We start from the raw sequence: 26806 nt of genomic DNA, 5'->3' as shown, positions 1-26806 counted from the left end.
TAGCTGATTAAACTGATGCAGTGAGGTACAATCTTATTGTCATTTTATCCTGTATAAATGTAGATTTACTGTAAGGTCCCGTACAATTATATACCATTAAACACTATAATAATCCTCAGTATAAAGGACAAATTTCAGTCTACATTTTTTTCCTCTGCAGTTCTTCAAGATGACTTTTGTAGTACAGAGAAAAAAGGGAAAGTGAGACATCTTTCTTTTTTTTCTCTTCTCAGATTCTAACAAAGGTAAACAAGTGGTCAGACAGTTACTGTTGAATTGCTTTTATTTCAAACAGCATTCACACAATACACTGTATTCTTGAGGCACATTCACATCAAGTGCTAAATAACTTCATGCATGGGTGAATGTAGGCTACAGCTTTGTTGAATCAAATGCAAATGCTGATTGTAAATGAAAATATTGCTTCATTATTTGGCACAGTAGGAAATATTGTCTATTACATGACCACCACAGGTGTGTTATTTTTGGACTGATTTTCAAAGTGAGGTTAGTAGTGTGGTCAGAACAGAGGAGAATAGTTTCTGCTGAAAAAAAAGAAAAAGAAAAAAGAAAAATCACAACAATGCATGAGGCTGATGATACTTTAAGAGTAAGCAGATATTTCACATGATAATTCACATTCAGAAGTTACAACAAAAACAGCACTATTGCACAATATTTTAGAGAATATCTCAGACGGATAAAAATCCACCTTGACATTCTGACTTTTAGAAGGCTCTTGTCACATTATCTTCATATTAGCAATATTACCTGTCAAACTTCAAGCTGCAAAGGGGCCCAGTTGGCTTCTGCTGGCAGGAAGTTTGCAGGTATCTTAACGACAAAAGCTAAAATAATTGTGGCAAGGGCCTGGTGAAAAAGAACTATAGATTTAAGTCAGAATGCCAAGGTGTTTCCTCTAACATAAAAGAAAGTGTAAACCCATTTAAAGGGGTTAGTATACTTTACATCACGCGTTAAATTCCCAGAGGTGTTTTAATATTAATTGATCGATCAGCAAGGATATTTGTGTTAAATATTGAGTTGTGTAAATGACCTTGGAGTTTGATGTTTATTAAAGTGTGATACATGAAAAACATGATTTGCATCCAGAATTTAGAGGAAAAAATGGCAATGACAAGACTGTTGTAGTACACTATTTACACCGTTAATTATGCTTATGCAACTGGTATTGCATTAATTATGGTAAAAATAGAATATGATATTTATATGCTGATTACATCTGATTTGGCCACCCTGTAACAACTGCTACAAATTACAATTATTTCACCTGGATAAGAGTACCTGGATTTTTTTTCTTTTATTTTTCCAAAAGCACAATAAATACTGAACATACCAAAACCTCCATTATTTGTGAGTCTCACTGTTAACAAATTACACAAGCAAATCTAATAGATCTAACTCCACTCGGCTCTAAAACCGCTACGAAATCAATCACGTAGGCGCAATCGATGACCGGTTTGAAAAAGACAAACAAGAGTTTTCCTGAAAGTGAAGGGATCTCACCCCTCCAGTCAAGTTCAGTTCATTTTCTAGACAGCTATAATAGGCTACAACCAGAGTAGGCACCATGCAGGGGGTGGGTCTCGGTGGGGTGGGGAGTGGGGAGGGGGTCACCTTTTCCTAATTTAAACTGACTTCAAAGTCCAAACTGAAATTTCTCATCAAGACTTTTGAGAGGGAATCATGATCATCAATTCTCAACAATTCTCAAACCAAAAGCATGACTTACTAATGCAGGAGCACAGTTTTATAAATGACTTTCTGTGGGTTATTCGAGTAGTTTGGAACACGACCTCCTAAACGCCACCCTCAGCCATAGTGCATCCTAACCAGAATGAAATTAGAAAGAAAGGATTTAAACGTATCATTGATCCACATATACCCAGATACACCCAGTTCTTGTCAAACACTTGCTTTTCAGATTCCTCCCCCTTACATGAAGATAAGGTGTTTACTCCAATTTATTAAAATGCAACCAAAACGACATAGACCACACACAGTATCCTCCTGTGGGCCATGATCTTACTAAAATAGTTTAACAGATTTGAGCATGGCACCAAACGAGGGGAGAGCTGAAAGGAACATGAAGAGGCGAGTGTTTTACTTGAAATAGGTCTGGTATGTACGAGGCCAGGCAGGACTAGATCCTGCGCAGAGGGTGCCACATGGAGACGGGCTTCCTCAGAGTGGCCAGCATCTGGTTCCAGTGGGTGATCCCCATCCCGCTGGCCTCTGGGCCGATGATCACGTGACCCAGGTTCTCGCCCCGGCCGTCTTCTGTGGCCTCTGCCACTGTCACCCTCAGGGAGAGCTCCTGCAAACAGCATAACGTGGTTACACAATCTGCTATGCAAGCATGACTCAGCGTCTCTGTTAACAGTTGGCTCATCCAGATCTTTATGGAATCAGTTTAATGAATATATCCACTAACAGCTTTTGCTTCTTTTACTGCTTTTGGCATTTTAACCTCATCATCTTTTAATCACATTTGATTTTATTACTGTTTTGCTCATTTTCTTAAGTGTAAGAACAATTCCATTTTTGGGCATTCAAATTTTTTTATAGACTGATCCATGCATTGAAAAGGTGCATTTTACACTGGAAGGAAGATTTTCAGTTGTCATAGTTATGTTTATATTAGGAGTTTTAGTCACACTGATAGTGTGGCTGTAGTGGTGCCAATGTCACTCTCTATGTCAATCCACCACTTTAGTCCAAACTGAAATATTTCAATAACTACTAGATGGATTGCCTTGAAAATAGTGCAGTATTATCTGCCCTGATATTCCAGTCAGCTTCATGTTAAATTAAGTTTTCATGCTGACATTTAGCTCAAAATAGCCTCAATATTCTTGTTACTTCTCCTTTATCCATACTAATTCTTGTTTTTTTGTGTATCGGTATTTTATATTAATCTTTATTTAATTAACCTTAATTTAATCAGGAAATCTCTTGAAGGCCCTTATCTCTTTTACAAACGAGCACTGCACACTGGCACATTAAAAACACACACCATACATTTACAACATTGACATTTAGTACAATAAAATAAGACCCGAGGAGAGAGTTTGACCGTTGAAAGCTATTGTGACTAATGATTCTAACAATATTGCAAAATCCCTGCAGTCTGCTTAACGTGTTGTAACACTGTCAACAGCATATCGAATTGCAAAACTTTTCATGTTGTTTTTGTATCTTTAACAATGCAAGTACTGTTGCTTGGGTTACTATTGGCAACGCCGGTTTGTGTCTCTGTTTTTGGTATCACATTTTCTCTTTCTTATCTTTTTCCTTGACCTAAATTCCTCTTGCGGATCAGTTTTCATCTCATCATTTCCTCACTTCCACACAGTTTAGGCCACAGCCTCATGTGTCACCTGCAGGACGATGGACGGCACAGAGAAGATCATGGCTTCGTTGAAGATGGGGTTTGTGTCGTCCCTCTTGGTGGAAGTCTTCTTCTTGCTGATCTTCCTCCCGTCTTGCAGGAGGTAAACTTTGACAAACGGATCTGATAATGAGAATGACAAATGTAAGATTAAGTCCGAATTCAGGCCTCTAAAACACAACCTACACATATACACATAAACACATATACAAACCCCCTCATGCAGTTTGTACTTAGGCTAATAAACTCCTCAATAAAGAGTGATCAATTTAGAAGCACAGTCATGTACGCACAATTAGCTCCCTGGATGATAATGACACTGTTTCAGTAGGTGACCTTTATCGGTACAATGTTAGAGTGGCACTTATGTGGACATTTAATGTGATGAACAAGTCTGTTAAATCGCATCTGCCTTTCTGGGTGACGATAAATGCATCTTCTGGGAGTTGGCATTAAGAGTCTGTTATTACTGAGTCAGCCAGTGTTTTGTTCAGTGGCGACATGTGAGTCATTTAGAAAAATGTAGACAGATTTAATGGCAGAGGGAGACAGACAGACGTGTTCATGCAGCGCATAGGTCAAACAAAGCGCAACAGACACTCGCACACTGAGGTGGAACACACCGACTCACATTTCCAACTTAAATAAACAGGCACTACAGCAAACAAACCTGCAGTGTTCTTGCCACTGGTCCACACCAGGTTCTTGCACTTGGCCACAACCACAGTGAGGCGCTCGGCTGTGGGCAAATAGCTGAGAGACAAGAGGATCTCCCCGACTGCATCGACAGCCTGCGGAGTCAAACAATTCGTAATCGTCACCAGTCACCTGTCAGTCTGCGTGATGCTTTGACAGAACTTACAGAATCATGATTTCTGTCATGCTAAAGCAAATTTCCAACCACCGCCTTCCACTTATCTGTTGGCAGGAGTGACAATGATAATCTTTCAATCAAAGAGAGCTTCATTTAAAGCACAATGAAGTGGCATACATGTTAATAAATATTTAAAATTCAAAACCCTCACATTTTGTGATTATATTTTCATATTCAATTGTTAAATCATCATTGTAAGATGGAATGAGGAAATAAAAATTATAACTGGCAGATTAAATGATCTTTCGTTTTATTGTGCTTCATTTAAATGCAAATTTAATCAGTCAAGTTGTAATAGCTTTTTATAAATGTTAAATCCATTAATTGATCATAATTAAACATGGAAAAAGCCTATAATTATTCCAGCGGCACGCTCCATTCTCTACACTCATGAATATTCTTGAGCTGTTATCTGTCATATTATGTGATGTTCAACACACTTCAAGAGGTATTTTGGTTTTGGATGATAGGATGAGGATGACAGAGACTTCAAAAGATCAGTACTGTTCAGAATTTAGATATGATTTTATATAATTACACATTGTGTATATAAATATAAATGTAGATATAGAGATATATATACCGCCAACTCTTACTTTGAATCACAGTCAATTGTCATCAGATTTTCTAATATACGATTTTTACACCAACATACTTTCTATGGCCATTGTATAAATCTATTTATTTATTTTTACTATACCTGACTCCATTACCAACATCATCAGTTATGCATTACATTTTGCAAGTAATCCACTCAACCCGTGGTTATCTTTTAGTGTATCTGACATGTAGTTTGGCTGAATGTCCAGCAGGGGGTCTCAGAGCCCAAGGTGCTTTCTTAAACATTATAAGACAGACAAAATTTAGATACTCTCTGCTTGAAGTCCCAAACTATAGAATTTATCAGTGTTATTTTTCTGTAATTACTTATATCATATTCAGTTGCACCCTGTGACACATGTCTGTACTGTAATTCACCTTATTAACATCTTGGAGGTAGAGCCAAGCATTGAATGGTCTGATGGTCAGGTCCAGGTCTGACAGCTTGAGGTCTGCTACTCCTGCGCTGATGTTTCTCTCGTCAGCATCGATACCAAACGCGGCGAAGCGCAGGCTGTACTCGTCCAAAGTGGACAGGTCCATGGGGACGGAGAAGCGCTCATCAAAAAGCACGGTGAACGCATTCGTCTGGACCTGTGGGAGGCAGATCATAGGAGGGATTACACACTCATGACAATGGTTGGAGCTTTGTGTTTCAGCTGGAGAGGCCCTTTAAGATTTGTAAGTAACTAACTTAAAGTAAAAGTAAACACAGGTGTGGTAAAAACACCTTCACACTTGCTTGCAATGCTTGTAAGATAAATCACATAGAAGCAACTTCAGAGCCAGGCTGTGAAGCACAAAAGGACCAAACACTCTCTATTTATTAGATGATAACTCAGTCGACTGTGAACAACCTGAATTCTTGTGCATTCACTGTGTTTGCAGCCTATCTAACCTTCCATTATTTAGTTTCCAAAAGCCATTACCAATGTATAACATATGGACCCAAAAGAAAGCAGGTTTGCAATTTTTTCCAAAACCTATTTATCAAAAAAAGAAAAAACATTCTTAGCTTTTTAAAGTGGAGAGAAGGGGATGTTGCAGGGCTGGCAACATTTTTTTCAATCACATCACAAACACGTTAAATAAAAAGAGAAGCAATAAGACAATTAAACTTAAACTACATTAGTTAAAGGACCAATTCACCCAAAACTAACATAAAGCCATGCAGATCGAGTCGGTCCCGTTTGTCCAGCTATTACAATATCTCTGAGATTTCTGCTGTTATAGTGGAGGTGAACTTTTGTTTTGAACTACTCTCTACTGAAGAAATGGTATACCCAAAAAACTCCTGGTAGTGTGCGCTATGGACTATCCAAAGTAATGGACATTTTTTCTTGACAGACACGTTGCTGTTAAAATTTTAAAATGCTATTTTCCAATGTTATCAGCACCAAAAATGAAATTTTATCCATCTTTATTGCCGTCTGGTGGAAATCTCAGAGGATATCTTTAAAGAATTCAACAAATATCAAAGTTGCATTCATCAATACCATCCATTCATACTGTACATACTCCATACTGGCTTATTGTTCATTCTGTGCACATCTTATCTTAATGCACTTTGCTACCGTTTGCACTTTCAGGTTAGATGCCAAACTACATTTGTTTGTTCAGGGGCTGTGCACTCTGTACAGTGACAGTAAAGCGGAATCTAATGTTATGTAATATCTCATAATAATTAAAACTACACAAACACTCAGAGAGCACAGACCTCTGCCAAGGCCAGTGTCAAACAGCATACACCAGACTTCAGAGAAATTCCTTTTTAAATTCATAGTAAACGTCCCGGATCTGCCATAATCCTGCTGAGAAATAAAACATGGGTGAAAACATAACCAGATACCACGACAGATATAACTACCAAGTTTTTCAGAAGTCTGAAAACACCAGGAGCAACAACAAAACCAATATGCAAAATGTCAAACAAATGTCGCAAACATTGTGGAGAAGCGGGAACAGAAAGTACATTAAGAGCACGAGGTCATAGAGGATACTTTTCCTACCATGTCATATTTCCAAAGAAATATTCCTCCACTCTGCTGCTACTTGATGTTTTTTTTATTGCTTTCATCTTGGAATAAAAACACCAGCAGCATCATTTCATATTGCTCCTCACTATTACATTTCTTTTTTCTTGGCAGGCAAACACAGCTTTTACAATGACGAACACAGTCTGAAGGCAGTTTGGCCTGGCCAGCAGAGCACACCATGATTACTTTAGATCAAAGTGAGAGGATCAGCTATTCAGGCAGTGACCAAATGCTAACTTTGTGTCTAATGCTGAATTCCAGCCATCATCAGCTGCTGCAGCACATGCTGAAACGAGGGTTTTAAAACTGTTGGAAGTTACCAGGCAACTAGTAAATGTGCAGAGGAGAGTGGATTTAATAATAGCCCTTTTTTCACACCAGCATTCGTTCTTTAAGTGTGAAATGCAAAGAGGGATGTTTCTGATAAATAAACATGAAATAAACCTCGGGAGCTTCCGACACAAGTGAAACAGAACAGAAGAGTAGAGGCAGGTGCTGTTCAAGGTCACCAGGAGTTGTTATTGATAAATAGGAAAATAACAACCATCTGAATCTTAGAAGAATTCAGCATTAAGAGCACAGGGTCCACAAATCAGCCTGTGAGGCTGACCTTGGATTGTGCCTCATATAAAACAGCTGAATGGCATCATAATCATACACCTACAGAGTCCAGAGAGGCCCTGCTGCTGCTGCTGCTGCTGCTGCTGCTGCTGCTGTGTAAATATGTACATAAAGATATATGGCACCAAAAGCAGGCAGCATCCGTCTGCCAGCCCAGCACACAGACCTGTCCTCCATCCACAATATGAGACTTCCTGTCTGCACTGTTAGGCTTATCACTTGGGAGATTACAATGGAGTTGTGTGTGGTAAAAATGAGGCAATAAAGAGAGAGAGAGAGGCTTGTGTGTATGTGTGCGGCTCTGTGAGTGTGAGCTGAAGACTGGCATATACACATCATTACAGGCAAAACAAAAGCAAGAAGCAGTGACAGCAAATAAATGAGGAGAAACGGAGATGAGGGGAAAATGAGGAAGAGAAAGGACAGAGGGAGGGAGAAAGAGGGAGAAAGATAGACAGCTGATGGGGTAAATAAAAACAGTGACAATGGAGAAAAGCTGGGGAAGAAAACGAGGGAGAGAGAGGGAGAGAGAGAAACGCTGGCTTGACCATCAGTGCGAGTGAAGCTGATGTCAGCATTTCCTTTGGTCTTCACCACTCCTCGAGATTAAAGAGGGAGCCACTGAAGCCACCACATTAGTGCCTGCTTCCATTATTACACACAGCCTGAACGCATTAATACAACACAACAACATGCTCAAGTAAACTGGAGCCCTGACGAGTCTCTGTGTGTCGTCCCTGTCAGGCTGCACAAACTGTACCAAACCACAGTCACACGAGGCGCCATGCTGATGATTCACAGCCAGGCGGGAATTAGTGAATTTTCTGGCAACGTCGAGCTAAGAGCAGAAGGCGAGAGGCAGGTGTAGCAGATGGAGGAATGTAGCTCTGTTCTTTTCCTGTCTGAACAGTCACTCCACATTAGAGAAACACGTTTCACGGCTTTGTTTAAGTAGGAGATTTAAAGAAACAATCAAGATAAGCACATTTCTGCCATGAAAAGATGAAAAAAATAAAATAAAATGATGCATGATAAAAAAAATTGAAATACTCATGAACAAAGTCTTAACTTTGTAGGTCAAGATTAAGAGGTAGCGAGAGCTTACTGTCTCATATTGACATTTATTAGATAGTAACTGGATTAAATCAATTATAATAATAATAATTATAGGAATATATATATATATATATATATATAATTTTTCAAAAAAACGATTTCTTCTGCAATAAAATATGAACAATAGGTCTGAAAAGGAGCAATGTAACAGCTGAAATAAAAAACAAATGAACTAAATGCACAGAATTTAAAAAAAACTATTGAAAATTTCATTTTTTAGGAGAGATTAAAAAATGTTATTTTGATAATTTTCATCTTCTTTCTTTTTATGTATATATGGATATTAATCAAAAAATGTTAAAAAGTAACCAAACAGAAATATCTGTTTTTGACAAAGATAATTAAAATTCCTGTATAATCAATGTTCTCACTGTCCCCAGAGGCCAATGACACCCAGAGGTATTAAAAGGGTAGTATGGCAAAAACTCTGATGGTTTGTAGTCTTAACTCTCCTATCTAATCTAAACTCAGCTTTGTTATTTTGTGACCTGCAGCATCAATCTGCATTTTGAACTGAGTGAACTGAAAATGAATCAAATGTCATCACGAGGACTGTTGCGAATCGCCCCGTAAAAAGGGCAAAATGCTACATATCATCATCATTACAACCTAAACTGCAGGTGAACACAGGTTCAAACTGAGAGAGCTGAAAGTCAATCACATCCACTCTTGATGAAGGTAAATTAGTGAAATCAACCTCCCTTACTACATCTATCTCCCGAGGGGCTCGCCACTCAAGCAAATGAAATGGGCTCTTGGTTTCAGACAGGAAAGGATTCGCCTGTCAAGCTGCAGGATCAAGCCTCTCACCCTGCAGGACATCTCGCTGTCTCTGTCTCAAATTCAGCCAGGACTAAAATCTTAAACACAGTTCACGCGAGCCAAAGTTGGCCCCTGAGCAAGATCGCTTCAGACACTATACAAGCCTTACTGCTCTCCCACAACATACTTTTATCTTCAGTCCTCTGCCGAAGTTCAATCATCATGACTTAACTGCTAATTACCCATCTGAGAAGCTATTCCTTTCATTTCTATCCTCAGTCTTGGATCTCAGCTCCATTAGCAGTCTATGTTGAAAGTCTCCTATCCTCATTTTGTATGACAGCGTCGGCTAACGAGGAACATCGTCTCATCTTTAATGATCAAATGTTTGAAACACTGTCAAATTTGGATTGCCTTTACTTGACACTGATCCAGCCATGTTTGCACATGCATTCACACAAAAACACACTACAGGACTGAAATAATTAGCCAAGTGATTGATGTGGCAACCAATTTTGACAATCAATTAAATTATTGGAGTCATTTGCTGAGGATAACCATCTGATCCCATCAGTGGGTTTTTCCTTTCTATAATTTTTAAGATATAAAATACTGATATATCTACAAAAGAACACAACTTCCTTACCCGCGTGATTCCAACATTTAGCTCCTCTGGCCCCAGGGAGACTCTGATGAAGCAGCCGGGGAAGTCCCCTTCCTCTCTCTCCAGGAGGTCTTTGCCCTGGTGCAGGGTGATGTGGAGCACTCCCACTCCCTGGCCCGGCTGCCTGGATTGCTCAAACTCAAGTGTCACCTCCAGCTGGCCGACCGTGAAGTCGTGGCCGAAGTTGTTGGCAATGGAGGAGATGGAGCTGAGCGAGTCGGTGGAGATGGAGCGGTTGAGCTGGGCCATGCCAGTCGGGTCCAGCTCCCTGCTCATCAGCTCCAGGTGGCCCAGGTCCCTGAAGCCATCTGGGGTGTCACCCAGGGCCAGACTGGGTTTGCGGCTGGAGGTGTAGGAGGTCCGCCGGTGATTGTTGGCCGCCACTCTCTTTAGGACAAGGACAAAACATTTTAAAGTTAGGGGGAAGAAAGGAATAAAACACTTCCTGTTAATTTTCTGTTGTCCACTTGTTTGTAACTACTGGATTATTTTTCGGTTAGTCAATGCTTCCCTAAATGCTGCATAACTAACTTCTAACCCTATCACTTTACCATCAAAAGATAAACAACTCTGTCCACCAAGTAGAGGTCAAACTCCGATTCAAACTTGACACAAGTGTACAATTGTTTTGTTTTAGTTTTTTCACCGAAAACATCTGCCTGCTGTGGCTGAAACCAACACTATGAGAGCGGTGAGAGTTAATGAAACAGTAAAGGTGTGGGCTGAACAGTTAAACAATGAGCTAAAACCATAGACTGTATTTAAAAATGGACATAGCCTCTGTGGCGTCACCCGTAGAAGAGTGGTTTTGAAGTCAGAGTGAGCTGCTATACCATCACCACCTTGGCAGTGCCTGACTCCACCTAAATCCTGGATAATCCAAAAATGGGCTAAGAGGTGGGGCGTGTGGAGCTGAGACTTTGTGCATGCCAGTTTGTGGCTAGCATACACTCACCCATCTGTCTCTCAGAGTGGCCACGACCTCCATTATGCAGAACTTTATTTAAAATTCACCCCCGTACAGTTGTCATGAGGAGAAAATTAGCTAGGCCTATATAAATTAGCTTTGTGCCAGGCTGTAAACATGTTTATTTCAGCTGTAAAGTTGGGCATTTGTACATAGTAGTCTATGGGGATTGACTCACTATTGTGGCCAGCCTCAAGTGGTCATTCAAGGAACTGCAGTTGCTTGGCTGAAACTCACTATTAAGCTCCGTAAAGCAGAGTGGAGCAGCAGATTCAGTTGATGATTCTCTGTAGCTTTGTCACTACGAGCAACTGCTTTACCTAAATTGTACCAAATTGTCTTGCTTGTGTTTCTTGCTCCATCAGATGTTGTGGTGGTGCTGTTGCTTTGTTTCCAGGTCTCAGAAGCTACTTTTGTGAGCGCCTGTTATTCTAACCGATAGATAAGATGGCCACAATTAAAAAAAGAAGAAGAAACTGTAATAAATCTGAGATTCAGCTTTTACAGCAGAAAGAGTCAATTATATGCCACAGAGGCGCTGAAGGTGAACTAAAGTGACTTTCAAAGAACAATGAACCTTCAGCAACAGGAAGTTTAACTTTGAAATCTGCTGCTGCCATCCAATTGGAAGGAAAACCTCCAGACTATTGACCCTCTGTGCCACATGATTATTCATCGCTTTCTCCGGGCAAAGAAGCTGGTTGATTTTGTCACTAACATCAACTTCACAAAACATCTCACCTCTCTGCCTTATGGGAAAGTTTCTGAGTCATATTTACAGCACTGATATTCAACATTTCTGAGCAGCATGAATGCAAATGTACCTTTTGTCTGACTTCTGAGAAGGAGGTTCCATATTTTTCTTGCAAGTATCGATAGTCAAAGTTGGGGAAGGGAGACGGTGCTGGGAAGGTTCCAGATTTCCACAGCTTCCAGATGTTGAGCCCGGCCACACCCAGCAGCACGAAGAAGCCCACTAGGTAGATCCCCACCTCCCAGCCGGGCGGGTTACGCACCACTGAAACACGCACAGAAAACAACAGGTGCTCACAGCTATCCTTATGGACTCCTACCTCAGCATAAAGCTTGGCCTCATAACTGTCTGTGTTTCATATTTAAAGGGAGAGTTTGATCGCTGGTGAAAGTGCACAGTCTGGGAGAAAACCAAGGAACAGAGTTTAGTGAGGCTTTTTATTTTAAGACCAGTAGGAGTCTTAACAAGCTGAGCACAGCCCGCCACTGTTTCAAGTCTTGTCATTTAGCAGTGAGTAGAGACTTTGTGGAATAGTCAGGACTTATAAACTTGTATTAAATCAGGTACAGTAACAGTTTTGGATAAAATGTGACAAAATCTAACAAAATATGACAGACATACTGAAACGCAGCTCTGAATTTAACGTCAGAGCATCTCCTGTTGCATTTCAGAGAGGGATTATGAGCCCGCGCCGAGCTGCCATTTCAAGATGAATTGCATCTGTAGGAGGACTTTGACAGCTTCATCACTACTCTCTAACACAAGAGATAAGCCAATTATACGGCCAGTTCACATGTTTTGTAACATTGGCGGCCTTCAGCTACTGATGAGGCCACAGGTGTTGTAAAGCTTGTGTGTAAAGGTGACAGCAGCTGTCAAATAGACGCGAGAAAATCAAAAAACAGCTTAATTTCTCATAGTCTGATACACATGAAAAAGGGACTCATGCAGAGATCAGTAAAGTGCTGTGCTGGAAACTGTCTGTGACATGCTGAGCTGTCCACTCACCACTCAGATGGTAGCCTGATAGATCCCCACTCTGAGCCGAGGACATGGTGCTGCAGCCACCCTGCAAAAAACATCCAAACAATGGTCTGTTCAAGTGGCTTTTTATGACATAGACCATAACAGAGGAAGGTCGTACACTCTGAGCTGTAGCCAGACTTTGGCTTAGAGGGAACCACACAAAGAAAAAAAACAGAATTCACTTAAAATGGCAAATTGCTTCATCATCCAGAATAAAAAATTTAGTCAGGAGGAAACAATTTATTCAGTTTTGCAATAATGAAATAACCTTTTCATACAACATTTAAGTAAACATGGGTGGATTAAGGGCCAAAATGCACCATTGGACCCTGATAACTCTTGACATTAAGTTCAATAGTCCATACATGAACAGGACGGGGCACATGCACAACAACAACCATGTATAACAAAGGAATTTCTGCTCAGGGGCCTGTTGGTGGCAACATGCAGCATGACTCACTAACAAGCGCTGCCTCAGGTAGAAGAGGGGAAAACTCATCAATGATCCCACCCACTGAAGTGACCTGCTGGAAAACCTACACACTTTTGGCTCCCTCGTGGTTAGTCACCCTGTCCTCGCAGGTTCAGCAACAAACTGCTTTTCAGCACACTCCCTCAGGGGTTTTGCTTCGCTATAGCAACGTAAGTCTGTTTCCGCCTTCACTTATTGGAGACAACAGTCATTATCCCCAAGACCTCAGGAGGTTGCATGTCAGGAAAAGGTAAGCTTTGGTCTTTTGAACAAACGCTGTCCATGATTTGAGCTGGAAGGAAGTGACAAACAATCAAATAAAATTATAAATTCTCAAATAAGAAGAATAGAATATGTTGTTTTAAAGACCCTCTTTGGTTCTGGGACTTTTAAATAAGCTTTTATCTGCACGAACCAACCTTGTCTGACATGTACAGCATGTTATTAAACTGTTTCCCAATGACGTTGCGGTGACAAGCGCCCTAAATTTATCGACTATATCAAGGGTTGCTTGCATGTGTTTGAGGCGGCTGTACAAAACACAACTGTCTCGCCATAGTCCAGAGTTCATATCCTGAGTCTTGTCCTTGTTAAGGTTTGGGCAACAAAGCAATTAGGTTAAGGGTAAGGTTAGGAGGAGATCATGTTTTTGGTTAAATGTAAATAAACACGTTGTGTCACAAGTCATATTAAACCAAACCACCATCTTTCCAGAACCTTGGTCTGGACCTTCTGGTTCAGGGGCCCCTTAGCAAGGGATTATGCTATGTCTTACTTGTTGGGTAATTCAACAAGTAATCAGTTGTATATCTAACCTGACTACTGTATTTTTTACAGTGACAGAGCACAGATCAATCGTAGGCCCACTATAAATGTAAAAGACATCTACTCTACCATCGTCAGCAAATAGTACAATGATGATCACTGATTGTGTATTTGCTTAATGTGGATGCAGCTATTAGGTTGGTTTAGTCTACAATTAGGAATCAATTCAGTTTTTCATAGGTGTTTCTTAAAAGTAGCTGTTTTCTTTTCAGGAGACAAAGGAGAACAATGTTTCCCTGCACCTCTCTCTGCCTCCGCAAACTGAAAAAAAAAAAAAGAAGATGGTAGGTGGCATGTGACTCATTCCTCCCCTCCTCCTTCCCCGCTTGTTGGAATCTCCCCATATTTCAGCAGCTCGGGGGAAACGGGAGCATTACACTAATGATATAGAAAAAAGGCTGGGGGGGGGGGGGGGGGGGGTTTGGTGGTGTGTGTGTGTGTGTGTGTGTGTGTGTATTCACTCAATTCTGCTCAGCGCTTTGCAGACCACAGCCATGCAGGCCAATTAAAGTGGCTGACGCAGTGCAGGGCCCACTGACAGCTGCTGCTGATGTACCATTAGCAAAGCATGGGGAATCTCTGGCAGAGAGGGAAGCTCTGAGCAAGCCCCCCCCCCAACCTCCACCACCACCACCCCCCCCCACCACCACTCCTCCCTCCTCCCCAACTCGGCCCAGCATGGCTCAGATCAGCTCAGCTTAGGGTAACATGAGTGTAGAGGAGGTACAGAGGAAGCTTAGAAGAGGAAAAGACAGGAAGATAAAGGATAGGGAGGGAAAGAACGAGAGAGAGAGAGAGAGAGAGAGAGAGAGAGAGAGAGCACAAGACGATGTCTCAGACAGATTTAGTAAATAATGAGGCAGCGTGGGCGTTCTGGTGTCTCAGTGGGCTTAAGGCGGCAGAATACCAACAATGAAGTCCAAATTGCCTGAAATAGAAATACACTCGAAAACAAGGAGGCACACAGATTTTGTGGTCATTCACAGCAGCTGTTAATTTGAATTCGATGCTAGTGGATTTAAGGAATTGGAAGTCATAAAGGTGGAATTATCTCCTAACATTGTCGAGGAAAAACCCCCAAGGGGCTGTCGGATGAACTCGCTTCATCAACACCAGCCGTTGTCTCTGGAACTGATGTTATTTCACACCAATACTTATAGAAAATTGGATATTGTAAGAGTCATTTCTCACAGACCACACAGAGATCTAAGAACTGTCAGTGTTTAGGCCTGGTCTCTCTTTTCACTTTCTGGCTCATCTTGATGCACTTCCTATAATCAGTGGTAGTTTATTGTAATAAATGGACTGCATTTATATAGCAATTGTCTAGTCTTAATGACCACTCAAAGCGCTTTACTATACTAGTCACATTCACTCATTCACACAGCACTTGCAATATACACAGCCCATCTCTACCGCACACACTCACTCATACACTAATGGTACATCAGGGAAATCTGGGGTTCAGTATCTTGCCCAAGGACACTCTCGCTCTACCTCCTGAGCGTCCTAAGATACAAAAAAAGATCAGCCTCGCACTGATTTGTAGTCCAATTTCTATTTTTATTTTTTCCTAAAGACAAATATGCGAATACAAATATGTTATCATAATTTTGTAAAATTTATCGTACCCATGGCAACCACAGAAATACCCTCTGGAGTAAAACCAAATATTGAAACGATTCAAGCTTTGACCACAAGATGAGACAGAATCTGAAGGAAAAAAACTTTGTAAATTGTAAAAGGAAATGCTTCACTACAATACATCACAACTACTAAGGCAATTGTTTTCAAAAAAGATCAAGACAAGATTTGAACAAAAACACATGCCTTGTTTCTGTGCATCTGCCAGTTTAAGGTTTGAAACTACATTTTTTCTCAGCAGATCTACACAGAGTTATGAGTAACCATAGATCGCGGAGGCTCACAGAGGAACCAACACACATCTCCTCCAGGGTTTGAAATGGCAAATCAAAAATATGTTCATGGAAATCATCCATGCAGATGACACTCTTAGGTGTGTGCAGACCAGAGGACCGTCCCCTGCAGACTGCCCTCGACAGAGCAGCGTATAATGTGCCACGTGACCTTGCCGCTTGTTATCTCCTAGAAGTGTCTCGGATTGTGTGATAAGGACGATGTCATGATGGGGGTAAAAATAGTTATAAACTGCGACAAGCAATAAAAGGGAAACAGCAGAGCAGTCATACACTGCATTCAGACTTTTTTCTCTACTGCAATTCTTAAGCTGAAACACAGATAACTGGAGAAAGAGTCACACTGGTCTCAGCCCAAAATAATAATGTCTTATAACCATTATATGTCACTGATCCGTTTTCTTCTTTACATATGAGACTTTCCTCTGACTGACTGCTCATTAACACATGGCTTTGAAGGGAAAGGTGAAGATTTACATAAAAGCTTTTCCACTGATGTGTCATCTTCCTGCCCACATGATCTTGACTCTCCCACTTTTAAGATTTATCTCAGTGCTGCTGCAGGGATTCTGTGTCTGATAAGATCCCTCATAAGGCCTAAAAAGCTCTGTCCTCCTCCAGTGCACACAGAGCGTTGTTGGCTAAAGGACGTTTTAATTACCGAGATGTGCATGAAATGATATCCTGTCACAATGTCAGCTTGCAAAACAGGCTGCGATGAGCATTCAGTGGCATGTGGGTAATGCAATAGAACAGAGCTTGTGAAATTTGTGCAATGCAATTTTCCAGAACAGTAATGAGGCTGTCAAAGGAAAAATCAACACAAAGGAAAGTTAAGAATCATGCATTCCTCTCAATACTGAAAGGAGAGAGAGTCAGATTGCCAAATGGATATATCAAATCTGCCGTCCATCAGTATTGGCCTTTCACAGATACAGTATCACAGGCATTTAAATAGCACTGAATACTAAACTGAGTCAACTTTCCAATTGCTGTAGAAGACGCTGTTTATTTGCTTCAGGCGGCTGAAAAATGAGATAAAACAACTCATGCACACAGTTGACACATGGAGGCCTGCTTTGCAACAGTTTTCTCTACCCCTATTGGTGGAGGGTTGTGTTTAAAGGCTTGATGTTTCTGCCGCAGTCAATCAACTCTCAGATTGTACAGGGCAAAATCACTTCACTGCGCCCATCTCAAATAGTTTGCCTCATTAAAAAAACTGTTAAAAATATTAAATCAACAAAAACCATGGTAAAACCTGGAATCTGGCAGCATGGTTTTCAGATTAAAATCACAGGGTATCCTGTGGCATAGATGCATAAAAATTAAATTACCACATCCCCAGTTAATTTAATGTGCGGGAACCTTGTTTTCGTGTCACACCCCTTCCTTTCTCCACACATTTACTGTCTATCTCTACTGCGAAATTTCAAATAAAGGCTTCTAATAAGTAACACATGAAAATAGTAATTGACAAGATGAAAGATTTGACTCCACTCTCTTGTGTCTGTGTAACTTAAAACTGGAGTGCGGGACTCTAACTTATAAATAAACGTTACATTCAAGCCCTTGACAACATGAACTGATGCATGGCCTTTTTTTACCTTCAGAAAGAAGCAAATATGATTAGAAAATACCCATTAATGCATATCTCATGAGTGCCTTGACCCTGGTATCTGAGCGTGAAAGCTCCTTTGTGTCTTTGGTTTCTCTGTGGGCTGGTGCAGGGTCTCCTACTACAAAAAGCCAACGTGACTAGGGAGGAAGCAGACAGTGAGGCTGCTGCATGCAAACCAAGCAGCCTCCTCTGTCTATCCAGCTGAACCTCAAGCAGCTCAGGCACAAACAGCAAACCCCACAAACCTGCTCAGAGAACAGCAGTTTCTGCAATGGATGTAAATAAGCCATAGCTGCTGCTGCTCTCTGCTCGCTGCTAACAGAGAGGAAGAAAGAAAACAAGAATTTCCCTGTGCTGGATCTGCATGTTGAAAAAGGTCTGATCAATAGGAACAGATGTACTGATTTATGTCCACACACACACACACACACACACACACACACACACACACACACACACAAGGCAAGGCAAGATGAAAAAAACAGAGGAGAGGTTATACAAGAGCAGAAGCGAGACAATAGAAAGAAGTGACAGGAAAATAAAGAAGAGACGAGTGTCTGTTGAAACAGCAATAAGAACCAGGGTGCAGCTGGGGAAGGAAGAAGGGTGAAGGGATTTCAGGCCTGTCAGCTGCTCTCCTCTGACTCTTTATCGGTCGCTCTCACCACAGCTGATCAATCAACTTTGCTTTTAATCTTGCCCAATGACTCATAATCAAATTAACTGCCTCACTGCCGTGCTCTGTGGAGCGGCCGCATATAACACAGTACTGCAATCTGCGCACAGCCAGCAAAGCAATATGTCTCTCTCTCTCTCTCTCCTTCTCTTCCTCTCTCTGTCCTACGTCCACACATATCAGCCTGTTTCTATGTCAGCTACACTTTGACTTCCTGGTTTAGATAGCTCATTTGGTGCATGGTTAAGTAAAAGTAGCACTGCACCAGTCGGCGCCAGGTTTTTAAATGTCAGCGGTGGCGCCAGCTGAGGCAGGAAGAACCTGTGCACTGCAACCAATCATATGCAGTCATTTGAGGTTAAAAACAAACCCAGAACTTTCTTGGCGAGGATGCTTCACTTCTAAAGGCTGCTAAAAGGTCCTGAAACCTTAAAACCTAAGTGTCTGCAAAGGATGTAAACAAGACTACTTTGTCTATAGAGATATACAGAGATATAGATATACAGATATATATCTGTATATCTATAGATATATAGAGATATACAGAGCTGAGCAACTTATAGAAGTAGCTAGCTGCTCTGTGAAGCTGTACTTGAGCTAAATGCTAGCGTAAGCATGCTAACATGCTCATAATGACAATGTAAACAGGCTGATATTTAGCAGGTAGAATGTTAATTATGTTCATCATCTCAATTTATTATGTTAGCATGCTAAAAGTTGCTAATTATCACACAGACTGATGGGAGTGTCATTAGTTTTAAAGGGATTTCGTCATAAACCAAACTATACAACACTTAGTTGCGACCAAGTAATTTGATTGGACGAGAGGAATTCCATGAGTGTTGATATAAAGAATAACAGCACTGGGACTTTTAACTACATGTATCACTCACTTCACAGGTGTTCTATTAACTGTTAATCAGCGTTATATTAACGGTCATTATCCATTTTAGATTGTAACAAACCTTTCAATGGTGAATATATTTCCAGAAAAAATATTTGAATTAAATGATGTCTGGTCGTCAGAAGAGGATGAAGGGAAGAAGCCTGGATACTTGAGTGCACACCTGAGGCAACGTGTAGACAAAGTAGCAAGCTAGTGTGCACTGTGCAGGTCAGGATAATGTTTATGTGTTGTTTAGCAACAGTCCACTACCAGTCCAGTTGTGGAACTATTTGTGTTGGCGTTGCCGAATAAATGATAAAATAAACAAACAAATCATAATTTGTTGTTGCTTATCTAACTAATATGGCGCATGTAGAACTGTTGTATAAAAGCAATATCCTTTGGCCCTCGTACCTATAACATCACAACCTCGAGCGTGATATTGCATAAGTATCAGACAAATCAAAATGTTGATCAGATGGTGGCATCAAAAGTCAGGGGTTCACCAAAGTCAGTAAGATTCATCGCACTGACTGACATCAAAATTCATTGCAATTTATCCAACAGTTGTTGTGATATTCCGTTCTGGACCAAAGTTGAGAACTAGGTGTCCGACCGGCGTTGTAATCCCTGTAGCCCCCTGACTAATGTGGCTAAAAACAAAATGTTTACTTGAGCTGTGTTTTCACCCTTAGTGGATCTGCCTGTCAGTGGGAGCAGCTGTGGCTCAGGGGGTAAAGCAGGTCATCCAATAACCAGGTTTGATCCCCGGCTCCTCCAGTCCGCATGTTGAGGTGGCCTTGGGCAAAATACTGAACCCCAAATTGCCCCTGGTCGCTGTGCCATCAGTGTATGAGTGTGTGTGTGGGTGTGATGTATGAATGTGTGAGTGAATGGGTGAATGTGGCAAGTATGCTACTGTTAAGCACTTTGGGTGAGAAAAGTGAGAAAAAAGTGCTATATAAGTGCATTTATTATTCATTTTCCATTAAATGTAGTGGAGGGATTGGCCTTAGACTAACAAAACAAAAACATTTTGATGGCGATTATGGATGGCCACCGAAATATCTCTGATTTTATTTCATAATCTCTATGTAGCAATGGTTATGAAATTAAAAGAGATAAAGACTTGACTTCAGTTTGTATATGGTCAAGTTCGCAAATTGTTCAACACAAAATGGAATAAAAGGAAACAGCATCTTTGAGTGTAAAGTAGAAAACTTCTTTAGTTTGATTGTTCAGTCTAGAGCTACTTAAACAACTGTTATTTGATCTGTCTCTAAAAATCTAGTGGCTAAATATTTTTCTGGGAAAAGCTCACTGTACAGTTTGTGCTGAGCTTATGAGAAAAAGCCTGCAGACTTCACTCTAAACCCCATTAAACAGCAGACTGTCCAGAAGGCTAATATACAGAGTGGATAACACTGTACAAACACAATCAGTCCAGACAAATGGAGACAGAACGCTTGTTTGGTTGAAATAACTACAGACTCATTTCATAAAACAATGTTTTTGCCTTTTCTCCTGATAAATGATGACACAACACATGCTGTTTTCCAGAATCTGCTTGATCACAGTTTCACACTTACGGATGCACCACGATACAACTACAGTCACAGGATAATTAAAGAAGCTGCTCACTGTTCCACACCTGGACGGACTTTTTCAGTGCCAGTGATGTTTCATTACTCCTGTAATCTTGAAGCCTCAGTCTGGAGCTCTGATGTTCGGCCTAAAGAGCTAAATCATGTGTGTTCTTTGCCCTACCACCCCACTGACTCATTTTTCCTACTACCTATTAGATTAACAACATCACAATTAGGCTAATACAGGACTGAGAAAGCACTTAGTGCTGCAAAAACGTCAGTGAGACCTGACTTAATGTTTTGGAAAGGGGTTCATTCACTTTCGGTAATGTGAAAGTGGGTGGATGCCTAAATTGTCCAAAGTGGGGAAGAGCAGTGATTTGAAACCAAGCCACAGCTTTATTGATTAACTATTGAGTAACTGCACTCAGATGCAAAGGTATTTGGACAGTACGCAGTTTTTATGCTTTCACTCTGCATCCTTGATCCTCTGTAGGTTAAATCTCACCGGTTCTTAATAGTTAACCTGCAGATTTTCAGCTTTAAGTCGAACTAAGATTTGAATTCCCCTCACACACACAGCTAATGTCAATCATTTTCCAACGACTGACTGAGAGTTCAGCTCCCTGTGTGCTACTGACAGCAGCATGTCATTACATGTCATTCCTCTTTTTCAACAAGCCTTCATAGTGTTAGTTAACAACTGAACAGTTTGTGTCTGTACAACATTTAACATCTGGAAGGCCCCATTGTGCTGTTTGTATTGTCCTCAGAGAGTGGAAGCTAGTTAGCTCAGCCTCTAACCTTGCTAACCTGTGCCTATAATTACTGAAGACAAAAAATGGGTTTAAAGAGAGTGTAGGCAGCAACCTCTACTAGCTGATTAACAGACAGCAGCAGGTTGTGGAGATGCTACTTTAACTTTAATCTTTCCACAGCTTTGCTACCATTTTCCATTTGGATTCCACTGCAGCTGTGTGAAATGTGTTTAATAGTCTGTATTGTTCACAACACATCTGTTACAGCTGGTAGCCTATTGTGTTTATCTGTAGATTCATGTTGGCATAATGCCACGTTCACATCATAGCAGAGCTATCGTAATTACGAGTTTGCGACTTAAATCATCTTTACTTTTATGTTCACTGGGGAAACTCATGTTTTTTTTGTTTTGCTTTTAAAGTTGAAACTTGGTACTTCCTAACACGGAAAAGCCTGAGAACAAAACAAATATGGACGTCTCATATATATATATATATATATATATATATAGGATATAATGGTGTTATATTGTCAATACACAGTATTTTAATCCTCACAACATGAACTCTGTGATCATAAAACTGAATTTGACATGAATCCTTGTCAGTCGTAAACATGAAAATCTCTTCCATCCATATTTCTCATCCATAACATAGAATGTGAAAGTGTAGACAGCGTTTGCTCAGTGCTGTATTTGTCCTGCATTATACAGAGGAGGGGGACTAACTCGTCTTTCATGGGTCCAGTTGCTGCTGGGAAAATGTCCAGCCTGTAAACCTGTGACCTCAGCGATCCTTCCCGACAGTAAATGTGTGATTTCAACCACGACACAGAGACACGTACAGAGTCATGCAGTAACGCAGGAAGTGCTCACATCTCAGACGGGACAGATGGGATTTAATCAGCTAACAACTCCGGCCCTCCAGCTGGCAAACTGCACAAGTGATATTACAAAACTGTTTTTGATGAAATTGTCAGTTGGCAACAAAAGTCCACACACCCTCCTCGAGAACAATAAAGTACTGCAGGTGTGCTGTCGCTGCAAAAAAATGAATAATATGTACATTTCTTCTTTTTTGGTTATAATTAAAGTCAAAACAAACAGCACAAATTTATACTGAACACAGATTTGGTAACAGAAGTGAATTGAAATTTGAGCTCAGCTTTCATTTTAGTGTATTTTCATCCATATGAGATGCAGCTAAAAACCTGCAATGTGTTTAGGAAAATTAGGTTAAAGGGATAATAAGTTGACATTTTAGGAACAATGCTTATTTGCTTTCATGCAGAGACGTAGAACATTGATTCCACGCTCATATCGAAAATAAGCAGCTGGAGCCAGGAGCTGGTTAGTGCCTAACTGTCACTTTTACACTTTGGTTTTTAAGTATATTTCCCAAAATGTGGAAAAAAACACTCAGTAAAGCAGCCAGTTTGATATGCTGTCACCACAGTTTACTGCTTGATTACTTCTTTGAGTCTCAATCCCATAAATTTGATTCATCTTATGATACTTTGTTTTACGATTCTCTCTCCAGCTGAGAGACATTAACTGTAGCTACATTTGACGACAAACTGCTCGGACCCCAGGAGTTTAGCAAAAAAAAAAAAAAAGAAGAAAGAAAAACTAAAATAAAGGAGGAAATCCATTATGAGCTGTTCTGGAAATATTAGCAGTGATACATTAAGGTGTAAGCCACTGCGCAATGTTAGGGAAGAACATTTTGATAATGGCAGTGGGCGTTTAGGTGTTACAGTAGACTCACAGAGCCACATGTCTTCTTCACTGTTCATATAAGTGCTCTCAGTTTTCTTAATGTAATAACACTTTTCTTCCAAAGGGGTTCAGCGGGGGACACAGGAAGGGAAATGTGGTGTGTTATGGCTCTGAGTGTAAGTGAGTGTGTGTGTGTGTGTGTGTGTGTGTGTGTGTGTGTGTGTGTGTGTGAGGCAGGGGAAGTCCATGACAGAGAGTGAGAAAGAGGGTAGGTGTTAAATGAATGGCTGAGATGATTGCAAGTGCTGGTGGAGGAATTGAATTGTGAGCAGGCCGTATTTCAGCTCAGCGAAGAGGCAACACACACACACACACACACACACACACACACACACACTATGCTATTTCACCTCTACTGCCGAGCCACTTCACCCAGGCCTCCAGCATCATTAGAAAGCTGCGGAGAAGACACTCGAGAAGCGGGACAGGACTCAGGGTGTGATATCATGTTAACAAGATTGAACTGTTTGAAATATCTGAGCAAAAGTCGGGTGAATGTTTCTCCTTTAGATTCTGAATGTGCTTCGCGTCTTCACAATTTCAGCTTCGTCTAACTGTTACTTGATGCGAGAAGCTTATAGGTTAGTTTGACTTTGTGAGCAGGGTCACAGCAAGGTGAGGAATCAGCATGGGTGGCTTCAGGGGGAAACAGACGACCTCTAAAGTCAAAGGGGTATTAAAGGGATAACCAGACGACCTGAGCAACAGTAAACAGGACCACAGCTTTCTCCACCAGAAGCTAGCATCCATACAATGTCTGCAAAAACACTGAAAACCTCAAAGACAGAATGGGAAGGAGCATTTACATTCGCATTTACTCATGTGGCAGACACTTTAATCCAAAGCAACTTATAAGTGAGGGACATCACTACAGCTTCAGTGCAGGCCAACCTGACACACATCACTTTAAGGGATCATTATCTGCATCGTGGGTAAAAAGCAAAAAAAAAAGCCCGAGCAGCATCTTTCTCCTCACAGTGAGATACTTCAGAACACTGGCTGCTAACATTTTTTTTTTTTTTTTTACTTTTGGTGCTTTTAAGTGAACCAACACTTACTCACAAACCCTTATCACCGGCTGCATAATGTCTGCTGCTGTTTTGCTCAAGACTGGGTTTATCTTTTCTGACTGTTCATCATTGAAGAAAAGTTTTTAAATGACTCCCCAATTAGTGTCTCTCCAATACTTCGTGATAAGACAGCAAAAATTAGGGACGCCCTGGTGGTGTAGACATTAGAGGGTTTAAATGCAATGACCCCCATGGTTTACCCCCTTAAAAATAGAACAGAAATAGAATAGAAATACTCCATATTGGTTTTTCCAATTTGTTATTCATCTTGTGATCCCTGGGTGGGTAAGAAAACACACTGTCTGATCTGACAATTCTTCAGGACTCATTTTCTTCTGATTACCAACCAGACTCAATGTTTATAGATTCTCAATCTTCATTATTCTCTGAGGCTTGTGTTGGGATCAAATTAAACACTGAGGGTTTGTTTTTTTTTAGCAGAATGTATTTAAACAGCTAAAAAGCATTTTTTTCCTCAAAGGGCTTTACACAGTTCAGCACACCACACTCTCTACCCTCAGACTCTGGATGAAAACCCAGTCTAACAGTGGTTTATTCAGTGCATTAAGATGATCAGCACTAAAAATCTGACTAAACTTTGTTCTTTAAATAAAGACTTCCAGCTGGTTTAAATTGACACTACAGCCCCGGAAGCTGCTCATCAAAGCCGCACTAAGTTTTTACCAGGCCACGGTTTTCAGCTGGAGTTGAGCAGAGACAGCTCCCGCTGCTCGGGGTGCCATTTGTCATCCCTCCTTTAACCCCTGTAGCCCGCTGAAGGCTGCCCTGAGCACCCACCAGTCTATAACCTGCTCCTGGTTCAGGTCCACTTGCAATGCGAATCAATATTTGGGTCGACTGAGGGAGAAGTGTCGCGGAAATGCTGTGCCAGAAAAAAAAACAAACAAAAAAAAACCCGCCTGCCATCCCGTCTGAGATGCATTCACAAGCGCAGCTAATGGCTCACACGCTTTAAATGAATCCCTTCACTGACCACTAAGAACCAGAACCAGAGGAGAACAAAAGACGCATGCAAGTCCCAAGTCTCGCCATGATGCATGTTGCATGTTAACGCACAGAGAAGTGCGGGAGCGCAGCGGCTCATGGCAGGTGCACGATGGAGCCAAATGGCCTGAGCGAGCACGCATTTCTTACCCGGAGTTTTCTTTTGGTGCAGTAGGGAGGAAGGAGGAGGAGGAGGAGGAGGAGGGGGGTTGACCAACTCCACCGCTCTCCCTTCTTCAGGCGCCTCTCTCCATCCAATGACACCGGTGCCGGTCCGGTCTATGTATACAGGGGGTGCAGGAGGGGAGGGAAACGGCGTTAGCACTCCTCCCGTTTCAGCGCATCCAGGAGCTTTCAGACGTGGCCAGCTGGCGGAGGAAGAGGAGCGAGAGAGATGAAGGAGAGGAAGAGGAGAAGGAGGAGGAGGAGGAGGAGGAGGAGTGTTTATATTGAGCTCCGAGGTGTCCGTCTGACTCTGCTGCTGCTCGCCGGAGTCTGGGAAGCTGCTGCCAGAGGCATTTCTGTGCGATTCGAAGCTCACCCCCGACCGACCGACTGCAGAAACAGAGTCCCACCCCTGCAGCGCAACTTCCACCGTCGGGCCGCTCAATAACACGGCCACCGCCTCCTCCTCCGCGGCTCCACAGCAGCAACAGCAGCACTGGAGGAGACCTGCCTGCTGCACGCACGCACACACGCACAAACACACAACACAGCCTGATCTTACGCAACGGGTGTGCACGGGGGGGAGACCTGGGTTGGAGGTGTGTTCAGGGACACCCAAACTTTTTTCAAGTCTCCTTCAGCACCCCTCGCCCACAAAACCCCCTGACCCCAAAAGTGATCAAACCCTGTCCCAAGAACAACCCCCCCCCCCCCCCTCCTCCTCCCTCCTTCCTCTGAGATGTTTATCTGTCAGGGATGATTCAGTGTGAAATTACATAACTGTCTGTACTGGAGGTGGGCAGGGTGCTGTGATGACACCTCTGATAGCAACACACTCATCTTTATTCACACTCTCATCCAGGCATTTCCCAGAGGTAAAAATTAAAGGGAAAAGGAAGCGCCCCTCACCCTGCTGCCATGCAGTGCAAACCACAGCACAACACATTACACTTAGTTGGTGAGTCAAATTTTCAAGTGCCTCTTTCTAATAAGGCTATCCAGCCTGTATAAATTGTAACAGAAAAGCCTAATTAATTGTTAATAAATTCTTTATTTCTTCTGCAAAGATCAGAACAGTCAGACTGTGTTATGTTCCAGGAACAACAACACCAGCCACAGGGACCTTTAAAACCTCTAATAAATGATGTATTAGCCATTAATAAAGGCATCACTTACTCCTTACAATGCCCCTTAG

The 26806-nt window shown here is 41.4% G+C and overlaps 1 protein-coding gene across 1 annotated transcript; it reads right to left on the bottom strand.

Annotated features, from left to right (window-relative positions):
* Positions 1 to 265: 265 nt before the first annotated feature.
* On the bottom strand, positions 266 to 26146 carry syt12 (synaptotagmin XII). Its single transcript, XM_056388131.1, has 8 exons — positions 25597 to 26146; positions 12815 to 12875; positions 11877 to 12070; positions 10068 to 10472; positions 5265 to 5480; positions 4083 to 4203; positions 3402 to 3535; positions 266 to 2338 (listed from the first exon to the last, which is right to left on the bottom strand). The coding sequence occupies exons 2-8, from the start codon at positions 12858 to 12860 to the stop codon at positions 2165 to 2167; spliced, it is 1290 nt and encodes a 429-aa protein (XP_056244106.1). The 5' UTR covers positions 12861 to 12875; positions 25597 to 26146; the 3' UTR covers positions 266 to 2164.
* Between the last annotated feature and the right edge of the window lie 660 nt (positions 26147 to 26806).

The sequence above is a fragment of the Seriola aureovittata genome, chromosome 10 (assembly GCF_021018895.1).
Source record: "Seriola aureovittata isolate HTS-2021-v1 ecotype China chromosome 10, ASM2101889v1, whole genome shotgun sequence".
In the NCBI taxonomy this organism is placed as follows: domain Eukaryota; kingdom Metazoa; phylum Chordata; class Actinopteri; order Carangiformes; family Carangidae; genus Seriola; species Seriola aureovittata.
The sequence above is the reverse complement of the archived record's forward strand: the minus strand, read 5'-3'. Positions and strand labels throughout refer to the sequence as shown.

Coding starts and splice junctions, on each gene's coding strand:
- syt12 (XM_056388131.1), bottom strand. CDS start 12,860: ATGTCCTCGGCTCAGAGTGGGGATCTATCAGGCTACCATCTGAGTG. Junction 10,473..11,876: donor TCTCAGAAGTCAGACAAAAG/GTACATTTGCAT, acceptor CTTGTCCTAAAG/AGAGTGGCGGCCAACAATCA. Junction 2,339..3,401: donor TGCCGTCCATCGTCCTGCAG/GTGACACATGAG, acceptor TGCTGTTTGCAG/GAGCTCTCCCTGAGGGTGAC.